The sequence below is a fragment of the Battus philenor genome, unplaced genomic scaffold (assembly GCF_028537555.1).
Source record: "Battus philenor isolate CCGP_79_NKW_IND1 unplaced genomic scaffold, ilBatPhil1.0.hap1 SCAF_16, whole genome shotgun sequence".
NCBI lineage: Eukaryota > Metazoa > Arthropoda > Insecta > Lepidoptera > Papilionidae > Battus > Battus philenor.
The window spans coordinates 12,563,327-12,584,438 of NW_027181678.1; the positions used below are offsets into that span (position 1 = coordinate 12,563,327).

The following is a 21,112-nucleotide window of genomic DNA, read 5'->3' on the forward strand; positions in this document are numbered from 1 at the left end:
TTAAATTCTTACCAAAACGTCTAAAACATTTATATTTATAATTTTTAACTCCTATTTTTTGTCTTTATCGCTTAGATTTTCTGCGAAACGTAAAAATTTATCGAATAGCAACAACATACTGACTGAACCAGCAATTTTACGGGGTAAACCCTGTGTATTAAAAATAAAACAACCGATAACCTCAGTTCATTTTATTCAGAAACACTAAATCATCACACTACAGATAACCCTTTATATATTTAAAATATTTGTAATAAATTTATAACCTGTACTTGTCGTGAATTGGTGTATAGTATTAGACAAAGGTACAAAATAATTAAGATCGGGGCGGGCAGACACTGGATGCAATTAGTCGCAGGTCGTGTGTTCGATTCTCGGGATATGATGTTTTATAGTTCACACTTCGTGCATTATTTATATAAGATTGCTACTGCTTATAAACAAACTTTCAGAGGAGGGATACCAGCGTTCTCAGCGTACCATAATACCACACTGCAATCGCCAACCCGCCAAGCGTGGCGATTATAGTGTATTCCCCCATAGATATCTTTGAAGGAATCCTATACCTTGCAGTGATGGGCTGAAAAGACGACATTAAATTCAAACATTAAACAATATTATATTATCTGCGATGGTATATTATATAAATAAAATATTATTGGAAACTGAAATGACTATATTAAACATAATCTCTATGTAAGAAAAGGACTAATATATAGCTACTTCCACAATGTAGCAGTAGTCGTGCAACAAAGTGCACCGCCCGCCAGCCCACTGACAAATGCGCATGCGACAAACGATGCGAATTACACAACTACCACCGTTAAATCACTCAACACGTGTTTCACTCCTCCACGTGGCATCCTCAGGAGTAATGTTACACCGATTAGTGCCAAACGCAGAGTGAGTCATGCACTTTATTGCACGGCTACTGCTTCATTGGCGGAAGTAGCTATACATTGGTCAAATAGCGTCTGAATTAGATATATAATCTCTATGGCCATTTAGTTAATGTCGTTGGAAGATACTAGCAGCAGGCTGCATCCATCCGATCTTGTTGGAACTATATGGGAGGAACTTATGTTCAACAGCGGATAGCCTATGGTTGAAGTGATGACGTTATATAGTATGGTTCATAGTTTTGCCACATGTCTCCCGGCGATACTTACAAATATTTAATAGTAGTAAGCAAAATTTATAAGTGAATCATAAAAACTAGTTTTCTAATTACGATCATAATTATACAGTTTTATCTGTTTTAACAATATATATATGTATATAACATATATATATATATATATATATATATATATATAAATATATTAATTATTTATACGATTAGCGCAGTACTGGTCACATATACAGTAGAAAAACAACCTTGATGAGGTCGCTGAAGAACGTTACATGCAGCCTTCTTTCAACCGGTCCTATTGACTGTCTAGAGGGGAACCTATATCCCGCAGTGGATTTCCTACGGCTGAATTGATGATAGTGATGATTATTATTTATACATAACAATTAAATTATAACCTTTATTTTGGTTATATCTGCCTAATAGATTCAGGCGTTACTATGCGGAAGTCTATCCTTAGTAAAAAAAAAGACTAATATATAACTACTACTGCTATGTAGAAGTAGTCGTGCAATAAAGCGCCCCGCCTGCCAGCCCGCTGATAAATGCGCATGCGGCAAATAATGCGAAACACAACTACCACCGTTAATTCACTCAACACGTGTTTCACCCCTCCACGGGGCATCCTCAGGAGTAATGTTACACCGATTAGTGCCAAACACCAAGGTTATATCTGCACCATTTCTAGCAGTAAAATATTTAATTAGCTACAATTTTTTTTTTGTATTAAACAATAAAAAAATTCTTTTTATGGAAAGTCATAATTTGTGAATCATATAAGAATACTGACGGGACTTTCCTCGATCAAGGATATTAATTTATTTGTGATTTCTTATAACAGGATATCGAAACAAAATATCTTTTGACGCAACCTTTATGACTTCAACTTCACTTGTAAAACTTTTTTTTTGAAAAGTGAATAACTTTCGAAACTATAAGTTGGTTGGAGGCTCGAGCCGCATGGGACTTTTCAAAGTATTCGTAGCATGCATATATTACTAGCCAGTATGATATAGAGGTATATATATAATACTAGCTGACCCGGCCACGCGTTGCTGTGAAAATTTAAAAAGTGGAAATAATTGAATTATACGGTATTTCGTTCACTACAAAATAAATTTAATTAATTTTATAGCGTCAACAACACGTGGTAATTATGATGTTAAAATGTAGCTTATATGACACGTTCGTAGATTTACCATAGCAGCGCCATCTATTGATTACTTACTCAACCCAGTCGAAAGGTATGGACATCTGTTAGAATCATTTGGAGTTAACAGATAATTGTGACTGTCAAATAATAACAGACAATAATTAGCAATAAATTAAAATTGCGACTATAATTTGAGATTTAAACTATCCTATCTCTCAAGTTAGATCGAACTGCACATGGTGTGCGAATTTTATTATAATCGGTTAAGTGGTTTAGAAGTCCATTGAGTATAAACATTGTGACACGAGATTTATATATATTAAGAAGATAGAGGTAAATTATTTTTGCTTGTTCTAATTAAAATTTGAACGTCTATTTAAATTTAAAAGCTGTTAGCGAGTATCGTGTTCAGATTAAAATTTTAAATAAAAAGATTGTGAACAGTTCTCTGTATATATGAAATATATACTCATCCGGACACTAGTATATAGCTTATTTGTAGATATATATAGCTCCATTTCAATTTTTAAAAAATAAATTCATTTTTGTTTAATTATGTTTAAAAAATATCATTCCGTTACAGTTTCAAGATGTCTTTAAAATTGTTGAAAAAAAAACTATTTGCCAAATTTTAAAAGCCGGTCAAATACTGGTGGCCCGCCGACAGCAAAAATAATACTCTCGTACATTCGAAAAATATTGAATTCTAATTATTATCAATTCTTTATTGTCTTTAATTACCTATACTTCTGGCGGCCGGCCTGCCATCAGTTCATGATCAGCCCGAGTGGCCCCATAATCTTAATAAGTCTGTGCATCCATGAGATAAGTAAAATAAATGCGTTTAATGTTTAATTCAATCATAGGAAGGCTCATGGTCACCCAGAGAGCAATGGATATGGATGTGCAGGGAGTTTCGCTGCGAGATCAGAAATGAGGAGATCGACAGGAGAAGCAAGATCACCGACGTAGCTGGAGAGTTGCACGTCTAAAATGGCTGTTGGCGTAGCACATCGCTCGTTCAATCGATGGACGTTGGGGCCGAAAGGTCAATTAGCGACCACGAGTGAGGGGTGTCTACGGGAGACACGGTGTGGGTAGGTCGCCCACTAGTTGGACCGTCATAGATAGGCCAGCGCAGGACCATTTATCGTGGCTATCTTCTGGAAGACCTATGTCTTGCAGTGAAGATCCATCGGCTTAAAAGAAGAAGAATGTGTAATTTTGTAATAATAAAAGAAATCATTTATAACTTTTAAATACATATTTAACTGAGGCCTGCGAAAAAATTCTTGCATGGCCACGGATATATAAACAAATTCGTACCAATGAATCCAGTCACTGAAATAGCATGATAAGACCTGATCTGATTTATGAGGGTAAAACAGGGGCAATGATACAAATCTATATCCTTTCAGGCCAAGTCGAAAAAGACGCTTCGGTGAATGTGCGGAGTATCGAGGCTCGATAAAATGCAACGAGTACCTTCACGATAGCCTCGGGGTACGTGACATCGCCGATAAGCTACAAGAGAGTCGGCTTAGATGGTACGGACACGTAAAGAGGAGATCTCCTGAATGCATCGAGAATATCGCTATGGAACTAAACATTTCTGGGTCCAGAAGAAGAGGAAGACCGAAAACAAGATGGACAGATACCATAGCGAAAGACATGACAGCCTGCAAAGTTTCCGCGAACGACGTGTCCAATCGCGCGAGGTGGAGAAAGAAGATAAGGAAAGCAGACCCCATGATCAGATAGGATTAATAATGCTCAAGAGAGAGAGAGAGAGAGAGGGAATCCAGCCACAGAAATAAAAGTTTTTCGATGAAAAAATTCTCTCAGTAAATAAGTGTGTGTCTTGAAAATGAGTGACTTAGAAAATGATTCCTTAAACAATGTTTATCTACTTATTAAATATTTATTTGTTTACGCTCACGGTATTAAAAAGTCCACAAGGTGTATAAACACGTGTTGTATAATAGAATGTACGTACATACACATATACAAAAACATGTATACTTTCTCCAAAAGAAAACGTATTTTTAATGGCTAATACCATTTTTTATGTTTAAAATTAAACTACAAAACATTTACTGGAATACATATAAAATTTTCCTGCATTATGATTATTAACACAATAAAAATTAGCATATTTAGTGTGTTGCCGGTGATGATCTAAACATCCGGAACGTGTTCGTTTAATGCGTGCCTTATAAGAAGCCTTTAGGTCATTCGAAGAGCAACGGAGAGAACTATAATCGGTGTTTCACTACCAGATCGAACAGGAAATGAGGAGATTCGCAAAAGAACCATGGTTACCAATGCAGCTCGAAGAATTGCTCGTCTGAAATGCAACTGACAGTCGTTGAGGCTGTTTAACAATTGACAAACGAGCTGGTAGACACGGCGTGGGTAGAGATCCCACTAGGTGGGCCAACTACAAAGTAAAGTCGCTGTGAACAGGCAGTCGAAGACCGGACATCTTGGCGGTCTTTCTCGTAAGCTTGTTTTGCAGTGTACATCCATCGGCTGCCTATAAGAAGAAGAACAGATATAACTTCATTTTATTGTTCCTTCCCTATTGCCGCTCATAACCATGAGGCCATTTATAAGAAATACATCTATCCCCCGATTTACGCGGTAGATATGTTCCTGAGAAAAACGTGTAAACCAAAAATTAAAAAATTTTCAAGTCAAAACCGTGTAAATCGAAAAGCTTGCAGAAAATTGCTTGCATAATTTTGCTATTTAACAGTAGAGATTTTTTTAAATATTTTTAGGTTTACACAGAAATAAAAATAAAATGCATTGACAAGTTAAAATATTTAATATATTACGGAAACACTGTTTTTTTTAAATTTATATTAACATAAATTATGCACACACTTGTAATTTACGAATATGGAAAATTAAATCTTTCTGGAACTGTGAAACTTTCACTCAAATACAAGTTTCCGTAGATAAAACTTTAATTTTATGCCAAGAAATACAGACGTGTGCGTGTGCAGCAAGTCAGCACATAAGCTCGGGATTTCCCGTGAAATGTGTACACAGCACACGTGTTCAATCACAGTACTATTTAGTAGAGTGCGATAAAAACAAAACAAAACTTATTTGGAAAACCGTGTAAAAGCGAAAACGTGTAAAACAAGTACCGTGTAAATCGGGGGATAGGTGTAAAGTCTTATTTCAATGTTATTGTTGAATGTGATTAATGAACGAAATTTCATTGGAAATCATATTATGATTATGAATATATGAAACATAAATAACAAGTTTTGCATAGAAAAAGAATTCCCCGCGAGTTCGTCATGTGTGATTGCAAGAATAACTTGCGAGGTTATCAACATCGTTCGCTCTGTTACTCGACCGGTTGATACCGATCGCATATTGTAGTTTTAATTATCTTTTTGTATGGAAATTTGATTAAATGGGATACACGCACACATATAAGAAACTTAAAGCTTAAACAAAAAAGATGATCGTAGTCAATTCGTAGGAGCCTAATAAAGAAATTAGTCATGAACCTCGTTCAAGCAAGAACAACATTATGTTTCATGTATTTCTTACGTTATTAATAGGAAGGTTTATAAATTTTTTTAAAATGGATATTTATTGAAAATAATATTTATATACATAAATTTTTAAATACATAACACACATATTGATAAATATACACAGGGTGATTTGCTCTAGACATAAAAGCTTTAAAGTGGTATCTTCAGAAATAATAAAAAAGGGTAAGTAACATAATGAAAAAAACATTAATATTTTTCTGTTTACTACATATTAAAGAAAATATTGTTTTCTGACTGGCCCTGCTGATTCGCATGGCTAGAAAGGTATTAGTATGTCGCATTAGAATAGAAAAAATAATTATATGTAACATACATTATATTTAAACTTATACAGGATGATTGACAAAACATTGAATTCTTGTTAGGGTATACGATACATTAATTGATGGCGAGTAATCTGTACGTTTACCCCTTTAAAATTTTTAGTACTCATTTGAAATCATCCTATATAGAACTATATACATTTCAATTTTAAGTGTTTATATATAACATTTTGTTTTAAATAGTTTTAAGAGTTTCAGAAAATTTAAAGCAAGCGACGTTTTAAAACCACTCGAGTAATATGCTTTGTCATCGCAAAAGGAATATGGTCAGCGCACATGAGACGCCGCTAGTGTCAAAATGGCCGCCTTGGCCGCAGCACGTATTCTCGGTGTGGTTTTGCTAGCATCGCAAATTGTTTATTCACAAAACAATTATAAAATTCCGGACGTCGCAATACAAGCCCTGAAACCTAAGGGAATACGGATTTCCATAGAAGGTATAAATAGTTGTATTTATTTTAAATATTATTAATTTAAATTTTATGAGGAAAAACATTAGCGAAGATTCGATTTTGGAATAATTATCGAAGTTTGTTTTTGAAACGTTTATTTTTCTTACTTGTTTTGTATAATGTTTAATATCGTACAAATTTTTGAAACTGGACAATTTAGGTATTTAAAAAGAAAAAAGTAATTTCTTTTCCTTTATTGTGTTGTGATATTTTAAAATGGGTAATCAAATCCTTATGTACCTATGTTTTCTATTAATACTTTAAAAAGCAATCGCTTATCGTCATATAGTAGGAATTTTAAGTTTACGTGGAATGGTCAATTATGTTATTCTTAATTGTTAAATTTACTAGTCATACATGTTCATATTTAAGATGATGAGTTAACTAAGAAATTGGTTACAATTAAAAAAGATATTTAAAGTTTTGTTGCGATTTCCATTTGGTTTATTTTAAATATGGTAATATCTAATTAATTTATTAATGATATGACCAGAACTATAGTGTTATACAATAACTTAAGATGGGGTTTTTGTGTGATTATTTTTAGAATGTCCTTAATAGCATTTTTTAACGAATTTCTTAAATTTATTACACACAAAATAGTTACTAATTTTATAAAGATTAGAAAAGACAAATTTCTTTTATTTATAATGTGTGAAATGCACATCATGTACGTCGTTAATATTCTTATATTATATATATATATATTATATATGATAAATATCACGATTGCCACGCACGACGGGTTGGTGATAGCACTATGTACCATCAAAAAATGTTTGGCTGTGATATTTGTATGTGGTTGGTTTTAATGACATTAAATGCTAAAATAAAAAAAAACAAGTTTATTTTTGTTTAGAGCTCTTATTCATTTGTTTTTGTTGCTGTCACATTGAGTGAATATAACGAAGGTGTTCTATACATTTTAAAATTCTACTTGAAAAAAGGAACACTAAACGCACACTGCGAAGTAACTATAGACTAAGTAAGAAAAGGACCAATATTTAGCCACTTCCGAACATGCAGTGGTAGTCGTGCAACAAAGTGCACCGCCCGCCAGCCAGCTGATAAATGTGTATGCGGCAAACAATGCAAATTACACAACTGCCACCGTTAAACCACTCAACACGTGTTTCACCCCTCCACGGGGCATCTTCAGGAGTTATGCTACACCGATTAATGTTTGGCACTAATATTGGTCCTTTTCTTACTTAGGATGGACTTCCGCAAGGTAACGCCTGATTCCATTAAAAAAAAGTAATTATAGACGTTAATGAACCTAATAAATTGTCAGTAAGAGTAACACCGATAACCATTTGAAGTTCTGGAGTGGCGGCCACGATGACGACCCACCAAGTGGACCGACAATATAGATAAAGTCGCGTGAAGTCATTGTATGCGGGCAGCGCAGGACCGGTCATCATATCTACTAAAAAGAAAAAGTAGAAGAGTAACACAAAGTCGGTTTAAGCGTTCTCAATCAAGGAATTTTATACTCAAACACATCTTCGGTTGCTATTTTTAAACGGTTTTATTTAGTTCGACCCGTACGAAATTTGTTTGGGTCAAAATTAGAAATTGATATTTAAGCACCTTCCCGTTGTCAGATTTATCTGAAATTTGGTACACATATTTAATTTAGATGACAATACAATATAATAAAATCAATAACATTATAAATCTAAGATGGCCGCCGATTCAAAATGGCGGATTACGTATTTTTCCTTAACCCCCTCAATATGGGTATCAAATGAAAGGGCTACACTAGTAAAGCACGATGATTATGTCAAAATTTAAAATTCAAGATGGACGCCGTTCCAATATGGCGGACAAGGTACATATTTTTCCACAACCACCAAAATATGGGTATCAAAAAACCGTTTAACTTAAAAGTTTTTTAAATGTATTTATTGAAACAGTGGATCATTCGTATATCAGTTACTACGTAGCTGAAGTATTAACAAAACAGTTTTGAACCCTTTTAAAAAGCTTACATAAAAACTCAATATTTTGGTACCTTATGAGGTCAATGAAAGAAATCTAATAAATAATGTACTTATATACTTGAAACAGAATCGCTTTTGAAAAGATAACTGATAATGTAAATCACATACGAAAAGAGCGGAAAAAGTCGTGTTAGAAAATCGATCAGACTTCACAGACTATGTTAAAACCCAGGGTAACTTGCAATAGTGCGTATATGTGGTCGGACTGAATCATCGACTTAGATCAGAGTTCCTCAAACTTTTTTCTGCCGTAGACCCCTTGCCATGTTTTTCCGTGTTGGGTAGACCCCCTACTTACCTGATATTGATTTCCTGTGAATTTCTAACTGTAGTGAAGTTTAGTGTTAAAAACTTAAAGTAAAAACACATGTTAATTTATACATTTATTAATTGAATTTAAATTAAAATTACTCAAAATAAAATTTTGTATCTGTTATGTAAAATATACATAACATTAAATGAACATAAAATAAACTGTAAATAAAATAACATAAGCATTAAGTCAATATTTTTAGTGAGAAGGACGAACCTGATGCTTTAATAATAAATTATCAACATTTGGCGTCAATTTTGTAATGGTTAACCTTAAATCTCCTCGGTGAATGATGTCCAATCTGTGGACCCCCATTTGCATTTCATGGACCCGCAAATTTTTTTTCGCTGACGTAGACCCCTTGCAGGTTATCATAGACCTCTAGGGGTCGATATAGACCACTTTGGGAAACACTGACTTAGATCTATGCCGGTAACAACTGATATTTATATTTATTTTTTTATTTACTTTATTGGAGATAAACAGTAACAAAAGGCAGTAAGAAAGTACAAACTTAGAAATGTAAAATTCGTTACAATTGTTACTTTATAACTGTCTTCTTACTAAGAACATTTAATGAATCAAAGTAAAACAATAACAAAACAAAGAAAAATATTACCAAACAGGGATCATAGATCTAGCGCATTCTGCAGAACAGACAGTAATAATTACGAGTAACAGCGTTCTTGATGCAGGAATTCGAAAATTTAACTCTGACAACAGTTCCAAACAGTTAACATGGCCGGCACAAATATTCTTCCATTAGAGAACGTCAGTCCTTCAATGATAACATACGATACCTGTTTAACAAAATTTTTATAAGAATCCCGGGGGCAATTCATTTGGTAGTTCAGAATACGAACTGATGATATCAAAGCAAGAAGTTGGGTGTACTAAACAATAGAATGGGAGTGGTAGATCACAAACGTATCTTTTGGTAGGTGATGAAGCCTCTACTGGCTGGTAACCTACACAATCCTTCAGTCACAACGCTGTACACTTATAAGTGTATAGTTCCTCTTAGTAAAAAAGTCATAGTTGTAACTGTGATACAGTCTGCCCGAGTAAAGTTTTTACCTCACGGACCTCTGTTTCCATGAGCTCAATATCGACGAAGCTGCACAGAGTCAAAATGGCTAGCTGGTTAACATACTAAACACATTGCGAAACATTTCGCAAACTGTTATCAAACGTACAGACAAATAAGACTTAATAACACATCGATGAGATATCAGTGCATTGACTTTTGATCCAAGGAGCGATAAGTGTCAGACTTTTGTAATTTTATAAAACTAATAATTTCTAGGCGCATGCTCCGGACAGACGTAAAAGGTTTATAGTTTAACAGTATTGATGAATATATATATATATATATATATATATATCTATATATTCAGCATGGGACCACGGACAAGACGTGGCGCGCTGGTTTTCTATAGGACTGGTGTTTAGTGCGCACGATCGTGTCACATATACACACACATACACACACGCACACGCACACCCCACATATATATCGCCGCCCCCATAGAATAAAATCACAAATCGCCGTTTCATTTTTATCGAGTTTTTAAATATTTGCAATGTACGAGTTCCAATACACATTGTCAATTTTTTCCATAAGTTTCAGCCTTAAAATGGCGAAGATGGACCTAGTTATATTTTTCTTCCCTAAATAAAGAAGTTCAATTACAAAATACAATAAGAGGACTATACGAAATAAGTAAAAACTTTACTTCCGTTCTGCATGCTAAGAATAGATACACGATCTTAACAAAGTCGTCTGTCCACTTTGTTAGTGGATCTCTCACGCGTTCCAACCCACCTTTAAATTGTTAATTATCAATACTAATAAACATTAAACTTTTATTTTTCAGATAATCCAAAGATAAGTCTATTCGTTTTTCAAGGGAAAATAAACAAGGCTATTAGTGAAACAGATGTCGGTGATGTAACTGGTGAGGTTACCTCTCCTACGAACGGTAGATGGCTCTATGAAGACCCAAACCTTCAATTGAAAGTCGGCGATGTCATCAACTACTATGTTTTCGTGGTTTACGATAAGAAAGGATATGTTAAAGACAAACTTAGTTACACAGTCCAAGGTACGTTTAATAATGTCTTACGATTTCTATTTAAAATTAAATCAAGGTCTTATATGTTATAAGTAAAAAAGGGACTAATATATATCTACTTCCGCTATATATCCGCTATATGTGCACCACAGTTGTTACACCGACCAGTGTCACTCGGTGTTTAATACTGATCGGTGTAACATTACTCCTGAGTGTGCCCCGTGGATGGGTGAAATACCTGTTGCTATAATAATAATTATAAACAAATGATAGCCTATCATTATTATAATAAAAAACCTCAGGAGGAAAAAAATAGTTAAAATATATGTATAACTCATAAATAGATAAAAAATACATCATAAAAGTATACTACTATAATTAGAAATATCATAAACTAAGAAAATGAATTAAAAATAAAAATGATAGAATAAATTAAAGATCCTTGAGGGTGATTTACAGGTAAGACGTAGATAAATAAAAAATACATGCGGATAAAAGCAATAAGAATAAATTAGAGAATTAAAGACAGATAGATATAAGCAAAAGGAATAATTTTGATACTTTAAATTGGTATTTGGTTTCCAGAGCTGACGAGTGGAGACAGTCCACCGCCGGTAAGGCCAGCGGATTGTCGACCCACTGTAACGGTGTTACGATTCGGAACCGCGTGCGCTGGTCAGACTATATTTGAGGATAACTTCGACAGCCTTCGCGAAGACCTGTGGCAGGTGGAGCAGTACATACCAGATCAACCTGTTAGTACGTTTTTTTACCCCCTCCTCTCTTTCCACCCCCTATTTTGTTTGGAACAGGGATTTATTTTCATTATTAATTTTTTCACTTCTTTTATATCATTTTCATACACTTTTTCCATTCTTTACAATCTCTATCATTCTGTTCTTCATTCTATATTTCAGTAAATTTTTCTCTTCCGTTCTTATATCCTTTTGTACATCCTTTATTACTGCAGTTTAATTTATTTGTACAATTTATATATATCACAGCTATTTTAGTTATTTTACATCTCATATCATTACACATCACATTACATATCACAGTTCTTTTATTTTCAATAATAGTATTTACATATTTAATTAATTTCTTTTATAATTAGTTCTAGTATACTATAGTAGCACAGCCAAATATCATTGGCGAATATAAAGCTCAACGAATCCGCTGGCTTGGTCACTTGGAGCGAATGGGATCGGATCGGAGCGTGAAGGTAGCGTACCTGGAAAAACCGAGGGGTCGAAGACCAGTGAGTAGACCCAGGTATCGCTGGATCGGTCGCGTTGAGGCAGACTTGCGCGAATTGAATGTCAGCCAATGGCAGACGATGGTGCAAGATAGAGGAAAGTGGAAGTCTCTCGCTTCGGAGGCCAAGACCCACTTTGGGTCATTGAGCTAGCGGAGAGTAGAGAGTAGAGTAGAACTAAAGAGAACGAAAGAGAGTTTATGTAATGTTATTAAAGATCGTCTTGTCAGCGATATTGACTTATTATTTTTTTATGATTGCAATACACTTCCGATACAATACATTTTTTAAGAGTCATCTTATCCCTAACATTTTAATAATGACTCCAGAAGTCTGAATGATCCGGCGGTTCAAGTGATAATTTTTTCGACTGGTCGTTATATGTTACCCTTATAAATAAAAATAAATACACATACACTGAACAATTTATTTTTAACAATCAAGTGATAAAATGAACAGTGGAAATAGTACAGGTGAAAATAATGACGTTTCCTAAACCTGTCCCTAAAGGTTTTAGAGCGGAGACCACGGATATTCAAGCCCAGCATAGGTCGACCACTCACAAGGTGGATAGATGGAAAAAATTTTTAGCCGGTCCGATTATCAGCGAGATTTTTGTCCAGCGCTGGACGTCATCGTCTGAAATAATAATGATGAAGTTGATTTTTCAATGTGGTCACAGATAAACACAATACATAAATAATTACACAAATAAATACAAAAAAAAACTCATTAGTTCTATGTATGTATGTCTGGAGTCAGAAGACTGCAAGTTCCTGTAGTTATTTTGTATAATTGATATAAAATATATTATTCCAGGAATATCCGTTTGTGTCATACCAACGGCCACCGAACGCTGATACAGTGAAGGTAGAGAATGGTTATCTGCGGGTAGAGCCGAAGCTGCAGCAAGAGCAACTCGGATTCACAAACGAATCTCTCTACTCTGACTCCCTCAATCTGTTCAATGGGTAATATTTTACATCTTTTTTTACTATCAATACGACGTAAAATCGTTAACAGAAAAATAAACAGAATAAGAGAGCAGAGCTCTGGATTGTAGTTCCTGAAAAATCACTTAAATACTGGCTCCAGCTATTTTGTACTTCAGTCGTTTCAGCCCATAGACGCCATATCAAGGCATAAGCAATAGGATATCTAAAGAGGAGAAATACCATATTCACAGTGTGGTGTTACGCAGAGGAAGTAACTGGCCATCCTTTGGAAACTTGTTTGTCACCAGTGGCAACACTATATATTTATCCTACAAAGTGTAAATTATATATTGTATACTAAGAATTGAACTCGGGATCTACAATCGCTACGATTACCTATGATCACTGGGCTAGCATTGTTTAATTTTACTAGCTCATAATTTTTCTTTTCATAGGAAACTTCATTGTACCTTGGTAAAATATGATTGTAAGACAATTTCCCAAATTATTTGAAATTTAACAAGTATTATTATGAAAACAAAGAAACTATATGTAAAGTTTATTAATTATTTTGTAAATTCATTTTAATCACAAAATAAATAACATTATCATAGCGAATGTGTCAACAAGCCGTGTCAGCCATCTTTGTTTACAGTGCTATTTATGAAGTTATATAAAGAAGGCTGTAGAAAAAAAGTTTACAGAAAAGTTTGTCTAGTTTTCCCGTTATATATTTGTCGATTCGTTATTATAAATATATCTTACAAAAGTAAACAAAATACCTTCGAAAATTCATTTAGGTGTTCAAAATCATCATGTATTATAGTTTTTATTCACAGATGTACAAGAACAGCAGATGCATGTAGTGTGACAGCTATGGGCGCAAGTATCTTGCCGCCAATAGTGAGCGGTCGGTTAACGAGCAAATCCTTCGCTTTCACATACGGCACTGTAGAAATAAGAGCAAAACTACCTCAAGGAGATTGGCTTTATCCAGGTATTTCTTTACTGAATTATTATAATCTTATGCGTCTTGAATCTTGGCAAAATCGCACATTAGACAATAAAAGGTTAAGGCTTTTGGAATGTGGTGTTTTTTTGTCTCGTTCCTTCTACTATGTGCGACTAGGGACAGTACAATATTGGTTAAAATATTTTATTTCAGTGTTTATATTCTTTAATTATGTTACTCCTTCTGTTATTCACAATTTATTTCATTAATCTCATTTTGATCTTTCACATCACCTTATTTCCCTAATCCACGTTCCTTTGTTAAATTTGGATTTAATTACAGCATCTTTATTATATTTAAATTTTTGTCTATTTGTTAAATTAATTTGGTAGTTGAATTGATTATTTATAATATTTTGTGTTATTATCTGGCTTTATCCGACTCTTTATTTTAGTTCCTTTTTTATTTATTTATTTATTTACACTTTTTTGTACATACATTACTCTAGTTCTTCGACTTTCCTTGAGCTTAAACCTGTACACAGAGAATCTCCCGTACCCCCTGAACTGCGAACACTTGTCTAGCTGAATCTTTCGGAGTAATCCCGGCTGATACGGTGTCCGGAAACATTGTTTGTTATATGAAAATATAACACATGTCATGAACACCAAGATGCAATAACAAGTCTAGCTTCGATCAGAAGACCATACTGTCAACCATAAAACATCATATTATGTTTCGACGAACTACTGGTTGTTATAAAAATAAACTGTAAAATACCATGTGGTCAATCACCAACCCACAAAAAAATACATACTTCTGGCTTAGTTTCTTTCGTATGTTCTTCCCAAATCAGAAGCTTTCATCATCCAAACAGTAAATAGATTCAACATAACGTCGAAAATAATTTTTGTACTTGGAATTCGAAAACTGATCCGATCGAGTCAGTTACTGAATTTCTAATTACTGCTCTAGAAAACTAGAAAAGTAGAAGATAGAACGACATTAAAACAGCTCATTGTCGATAAAGACGTTTGGAAACGGCCTCCAGTAATAAAATTACAGCAATAAATTTAGAAAGAGAAAGAAGTAGTGAAGTATACTATATATGATTGATGTGGGACTCGTCTCAGAACAGAATGTGTATTTAATTTCAAGAATATAACTGTGGACCTGATCTAGTTTCTCTTTAAAATTCTTATTAGAGAGTTTATAAGTGGTGATAGTATTTTTATATCACCAGCATTATCTTTTTCAATAGTTATTGTAATGGTCAATGGGCTAACAAATAAAATGTTTATCATCAGATATTCTTCTCGAAGCATTACTCAAGAGGTATGGCACACCGAACTACGCATCCGGAATTATAAGAATTGCAGGGGCTCTCGGCAATAGGGAGCTGAAACTTGGTTCTGAAGAGTTTGGAAATAAGGTGAATTTTGTTCAGTGACGTCACAGGAGTATTTTAATTGTGGTCTGTGTCGTCTCCATGTTTTAAACTTCAATTATTTTTTATTCTTTCCTCATCATTGCTTAAATTCTAAGATGTCCACTATTGGTCATAGGCCTCCCACGTACATTTCCAATTGGACCACCACGACCTTAACGATGTCGTTTGTCCACCTGTGGGTTTGTTTGTTTGTCTATCTGTTCTAGAACCAAAAATATTAGAAAGGTATCAATTACTATTGAAAATTATATACCTAGTTATAAGTATAATACTCCCTGTACACAGGTATAATATTATCCTTATAATAAAAGCGTTTTGAAAGTTCGAACTATTAAGAATTATTGTTTACTGTCTCTCCCTGGAGACTTTACTGCCAGAAGCTACTAACCTGTCGCATTCAATGTATTTCAAAGTATACATATCGGAAATAGGTATACAGTACCTGGCGAAAAATATTGCATAACGACATTTGGAAAGAGACAATCGGCTAATTCCGTATTCGTAGAACGCTATCTCTGTCGCACGAAATACAAACAGTCCGATTTCTATTACGAGCTTTTAAAACACTTGCTTTGTTGTTACTTGTTCACATTAAGTTTACGCATTTAATTATTTAGGAAAATTACAACTGTACACAATAAACTTCATTATACCTGTTGTTAAAATGAGATATTGTAATAAAAATACTTGTTTTAACAGCTCCTAATATATACTGGACTATTTGTATTTCGTGCGACAGAGATAACGCTCTACGAAGCCGCAATTAGCCGATTGTCTCTTTCCAATGGTCGACGTGCAATATTTATTGTCGGGTACTGTAAAAGCTTTAAAACTTACTAATAAGCTATATATTTAACCATTTAAATATTTTACATCTATAAGCCCTGTATATAAAGCGTGTTTAATCTTTGATCGCGACCTAATATCACAGATAGCGAATGGAATGGAATGATTCAAACTATTTATTGTATATTCTCACATAGTTCAGAAGTATGTCGTGTTTAAATCGATAGTGAATTGTTAACAAAATTTACGTAACTAGGTAACGCTCCACTATACCCATAGCTCGATTAAATACATTGAATATTCTTATAAGTTTTGTTCATTATAATATTACTGTATACATATCAATCATACGTTATGCGCGTAACATATTGCTATTGATTATATTTTTATTGGTTTCGTTATAATTATTTATAGTATTATTATAAAGCACGAGTTACATAACCCTCTAAACAATAAACACGGAACCCTAGGATCAAGAAGTGGACCATTATTAATTTTAATTTTTATTTGATGATTTTTGTATAATATGTACCTTAAATTGACAGCAAATGAAAAAGACATTCACGCCTATAAAGATTTTCATTTTGTTCACCTGTAAAATTTTAATTTTAGGTTCTGTACGGCGGTCCAATTATGAATTTCAAATGTAAAGATGTCCTCACTGGAAGAAAGGAACTGTTCAATAGCGCTCTTTGGGGAAACGATTTTCACATATACACCGTGCGATGGGCACCAGGTATAATTAATTTTCTAATATCAAAAATAATATAATGCTTAAAAATTAAATGTATGAAAGATTTAATAAGTCAAATTTTAATACTTCCTTACTTTCATCATCAGCCGTAAGACATCTACTACTGCATAATGTTTCTCCAGCAAAGATTTCCAAAATGACTGCTTTGATCATCAGCTTACATCCAACGTCTTCTGACAACCTTAACGAGATAGTCTATCCATCTTTTGGTCGCTCATTCTAAGCTTCCAGGTCCTCGGCTTGTACTCCAGAACCTAGACCCGGTGGCCATCCGTGTTTCGCGCTGTGAACTACCTACTAACTTTTAAACTTGGGCAACGTTGGTTATTTTCTTCAACTTTCGTCTACGTATTTCCTTACATTACATACATATGTTCAATAAGTTTTAAATGTTTTAAAACGTGCTACTAGATGGCGCTCGAAACGCTATTACTACATTTTAAGCCGGTAGATGGCGTTAGCAGTCGATTTGGGTTTTATTTTTTATTAAGAAGTATTAATTAATAAATTGTGTCTATATAATAGTAAAGAATAAAAATATTTTTTTTGTTCCAGAAAGAATAACATTTACGGTAGATGGTGAAGAATGGCTAAGGGTGGAGCCTGCAGCGGGAAGGTTACAGGGTCGATTTAACCGCATATGTGATATACCACGACCGTTCCTCTCCCAAGGATCCCCCATGGCACCCTTCGATGATCATGTAAGCTAAAAAGTTTTTTTATTTAAATGGTGAATGAAAATTTGGAACAATGTTCAAAAGAAGCTTCTAAAAGGAGATATAATTATGTATATTTAGGTAATAAGACATATACTGACAAATTAGCATATAAGTTAAACAACGGTCTTCCTAATTGATCACTGAATACGGGGTAGCTGAAAAATACTCAACTCTAAACGTGCGAGTGGTAGTATTTTCAGGTGATCAAGCGATTTTAAACCAGCTTACCATGAGAAAGTTTCGTTTTCTAACAAGACTACAGAGAAAGATTATACGTTTTAGCAATTCCTAATGATATCGTTATATTTTAGTTTATTTTTGTATAAAAATTTTTAGTGTGTCGATAAAAACATTTTTATTGTAGTAATTTTTTTGCGACTTTTTATGCGTTTTACGCTGGTCTTATCCTCGGTACGAAAACCGCTTTAAATCTATTCAGCTGGCGGCTCTCTCCGTTGGTCATCCAAGTATTAGTCTGTATATTTATAAATATTTAATATTATTACGTACTGTGGGATCTGACCTGAAATGAAACACCACTGGTTCACAAGGAGTCCTTTTTTCACAAATGAAATGGTCACCCTACTTTAACAAAAGTTATACTTTCGCTTAGTACGAACTACGCTTCCAAGAAATGACTGTCCAAATAACTTACCAAATAGTCACTTTGTATCACTAATTGTAGATCTTAGTTTTATAACTTAAAAAACAACACTGAACTATCGACATGGGGAATACACCTGTTTATACTACGGAGAAGGTTCTAGAAAGTTCGCGATAGGACTCGGTTAAAATTTCCGAGAACCATACACAAAATTCTACAAGTAACTTCAAGGGCACGCGTATATACGGCACTTCTTGATCCTAGTGTTCCGTGTTTATTGTTTAGAGGGTTCTGTAACTAGTGCTTTTAATAATATTTTCTTAAGACAAATCTATTGATTATGTGTTGCTTGTAATAATGTGTGAAATATTGAATAAATATTTTCCGGAAAGTTTAACCTTTAAATGCATAATGATGAAAAACTGCAACATACTACCTAAACGCCATAAGTAGCAGTAAATGCATAGTGTTGTATATCTGCAACATAAGGTTTTTTTTAATAAATATAAAAATGTATGTTTGTATTTTTTCTATTTTTCCTTGCATTGTAGTGTACTTATCATTATAAGATATATGTATATTTAAAATATAAATAAAAGTCATGCATTTAAGGGTTAACATATGAGGTTAAGCAACAAATTTGATAGGTAAGAACATCGCAGTATACTGGATGTAGACCGCTTTCAAGTGCTATCGAAAATCTCAGGAATGATGATAATGAAATGTTTCTCAGTTCCAACTGGTGCTCGGTGTGGCTGCTGGTGGTATAACAGAGTTCAAAGACGGAGTTATCACCAGCGATGGTGTTCCGAAGCCTTGGAGCAACCGGAAACGGAAGGCCAGTTACAACTTCTGGAGGGATCTACCTGCGTGGCTTCCGACCTGGCGAAATCCAGCACTAGTCATCGATTATGTCAAAGTTAAAGCTTTATAGAGATAAAGTAAATATAAAATAGTGAGACTTCTTGGCGTATTATTTTTATCTCAATCCGTACTATTCAGTAGATCATACAATATATAGCACCTATATATAGAGTCCAGAATAAATTGTACAAAAAATTGTGATATTTATATAACATTTCTAAATAATCTCCATCTAATTATTTACGTCACTGCAAGAAAAAACACTCACGAAATCTTCAGAAGCGAACGCGTATTGCCACTCCAACCAATCTTTAGTCTTTAGCGAAATTAGAAAGGGTTTAGCTCGTGTCGAGTCCGCGCTCGAATTGTCCCCTTGTGGGGCGCGAGTCCTACGTTGGGAAACAATCCTCTAGAGTGTACTGTTTATTTTAAGTGAAACCTTTTTTGGACTTCTGCGTTATTATATATAAATATATACTGGCTGTATAAATAAAATACCTAGCCTACAGAGACCTAAAAGGCTTATGTGAACTGGTCAATGAACATGCCTTCTAATTTAGTTTTTCATAGACCGTGACAAGGTAAGTGACAACTAGTCAATGTTTTTAACAGGAATCGACTAATTTTCAATTATACAGTTAAGTGCAGTAGATCATTTGAAAACGATAAAGTTGACTAAGGTTAGTGTATTAAGAAACTTAATTTTAAATTAATTTGATTATTAAAATAAATAAATTATTATTATGTGTTTTGATGTCTATATATTTTATTTTAATCTGGCACGTGAAGAGAAAAACTTAAAGTAAGTTATCAAGGTATCCTGTAATAGAAGAATTTAATTACTCGTATATTTGCTTATTGTAGGTGTACATAGTAAGCCAGCTAGAACAGTGGTTGCCTAGCGATAAATGACTGAAATTTTCGATCTTAGGTTCGATTCCAGTATACTACAATCTTATATTGTCACTACTTAGAAACAAGAGACGTTTAAAGAGGCAGCAGTGTCCTATGTGTATCATATAAATACACTACAAACTCCAACACGTCTGCCATATGATACTATGACATATCCCTTCATATATATATATATATATATATATATATATATATATGTAGATATATATATATATATATATTTAATGGCCCCCGCTATTGGGAGCCTCTCGTACCTCTATTTTGTTCGGGACAGGGACTTTATTTACGAATTATATATATTATATAAAAATAATTTTTTCAGGGTTTTATCTTTATTCTACACTCACTTTCATTCTTCTCAATTTCTTTTATTCTTTCCTTTTATCTTTCATAATATCTTGCAATTTTTTTTTGTTCTCTCATTCCTTCTTGCTTTCATCGCCTTCCTTTCCTCATCTTTTTTACTCTTAGGTGGCTAGGTACAATTTTATTTCATAGATATATTTGGAAGAGGCATGTGCCTTGCAGTGGATGTCTATGTGCTGAAACATCATTTTATAATCCATCCCTTGTACCTATTACTCGTGTGCACAAATAATGTCAAAAGAGCCCAATTTTATACATACTTAAAACAAATTTAGCACCCCTAAAATAAAATTAATCAACGTAAAGCTAGCTGCTTTTACAATATCCTTGATACAATAATGGATGTGAGTGGAATTTTTTTATAATTAATGCAAAAGGTGTGAATATTTTTAGGATTGCATCCCGGAAATCGAACCAGCCCGTCTCCATCGCGTGGCTACTCCTATTCTAATATGCATAAAAATATTACTTTACTTA

General features: G+C 33.9%; 1 protein-coding gene across 1 annotated transcript; it reads left to right on the plus strand.

The window, feature by feature from the left end:
- Positions 1–6,487: 6,487 nt before the first annotated feature.
- On the plus strand, positions 6,488–19,446 carry LOC137919199 (beta-1,3-glucan-binding protein-like). Its single transcript, XM_068762197.1, has 9 exons — positions 6,488–6,626; positions 10,838–11,065; positions 11,621–11,790; positions 13,110–13,261; positions 14,065–14,222; positions 15,485–15,609; positions 17,026–17,149; positions 17,723–17,868; positions 19,224–19,446. The coding sequence occupies exons 1-9, from the start codon at positions 6,488–6,490 to the stop codon at positions 19,422–19,424; spliced, it is 1,443 nt and encodes a 480-aa protein (XP_068618298.1). The 3' UTR covers positions 19,425–19,446.
- Positions 19,447–21,112: the final 1,666 nt, after the last annotated feature.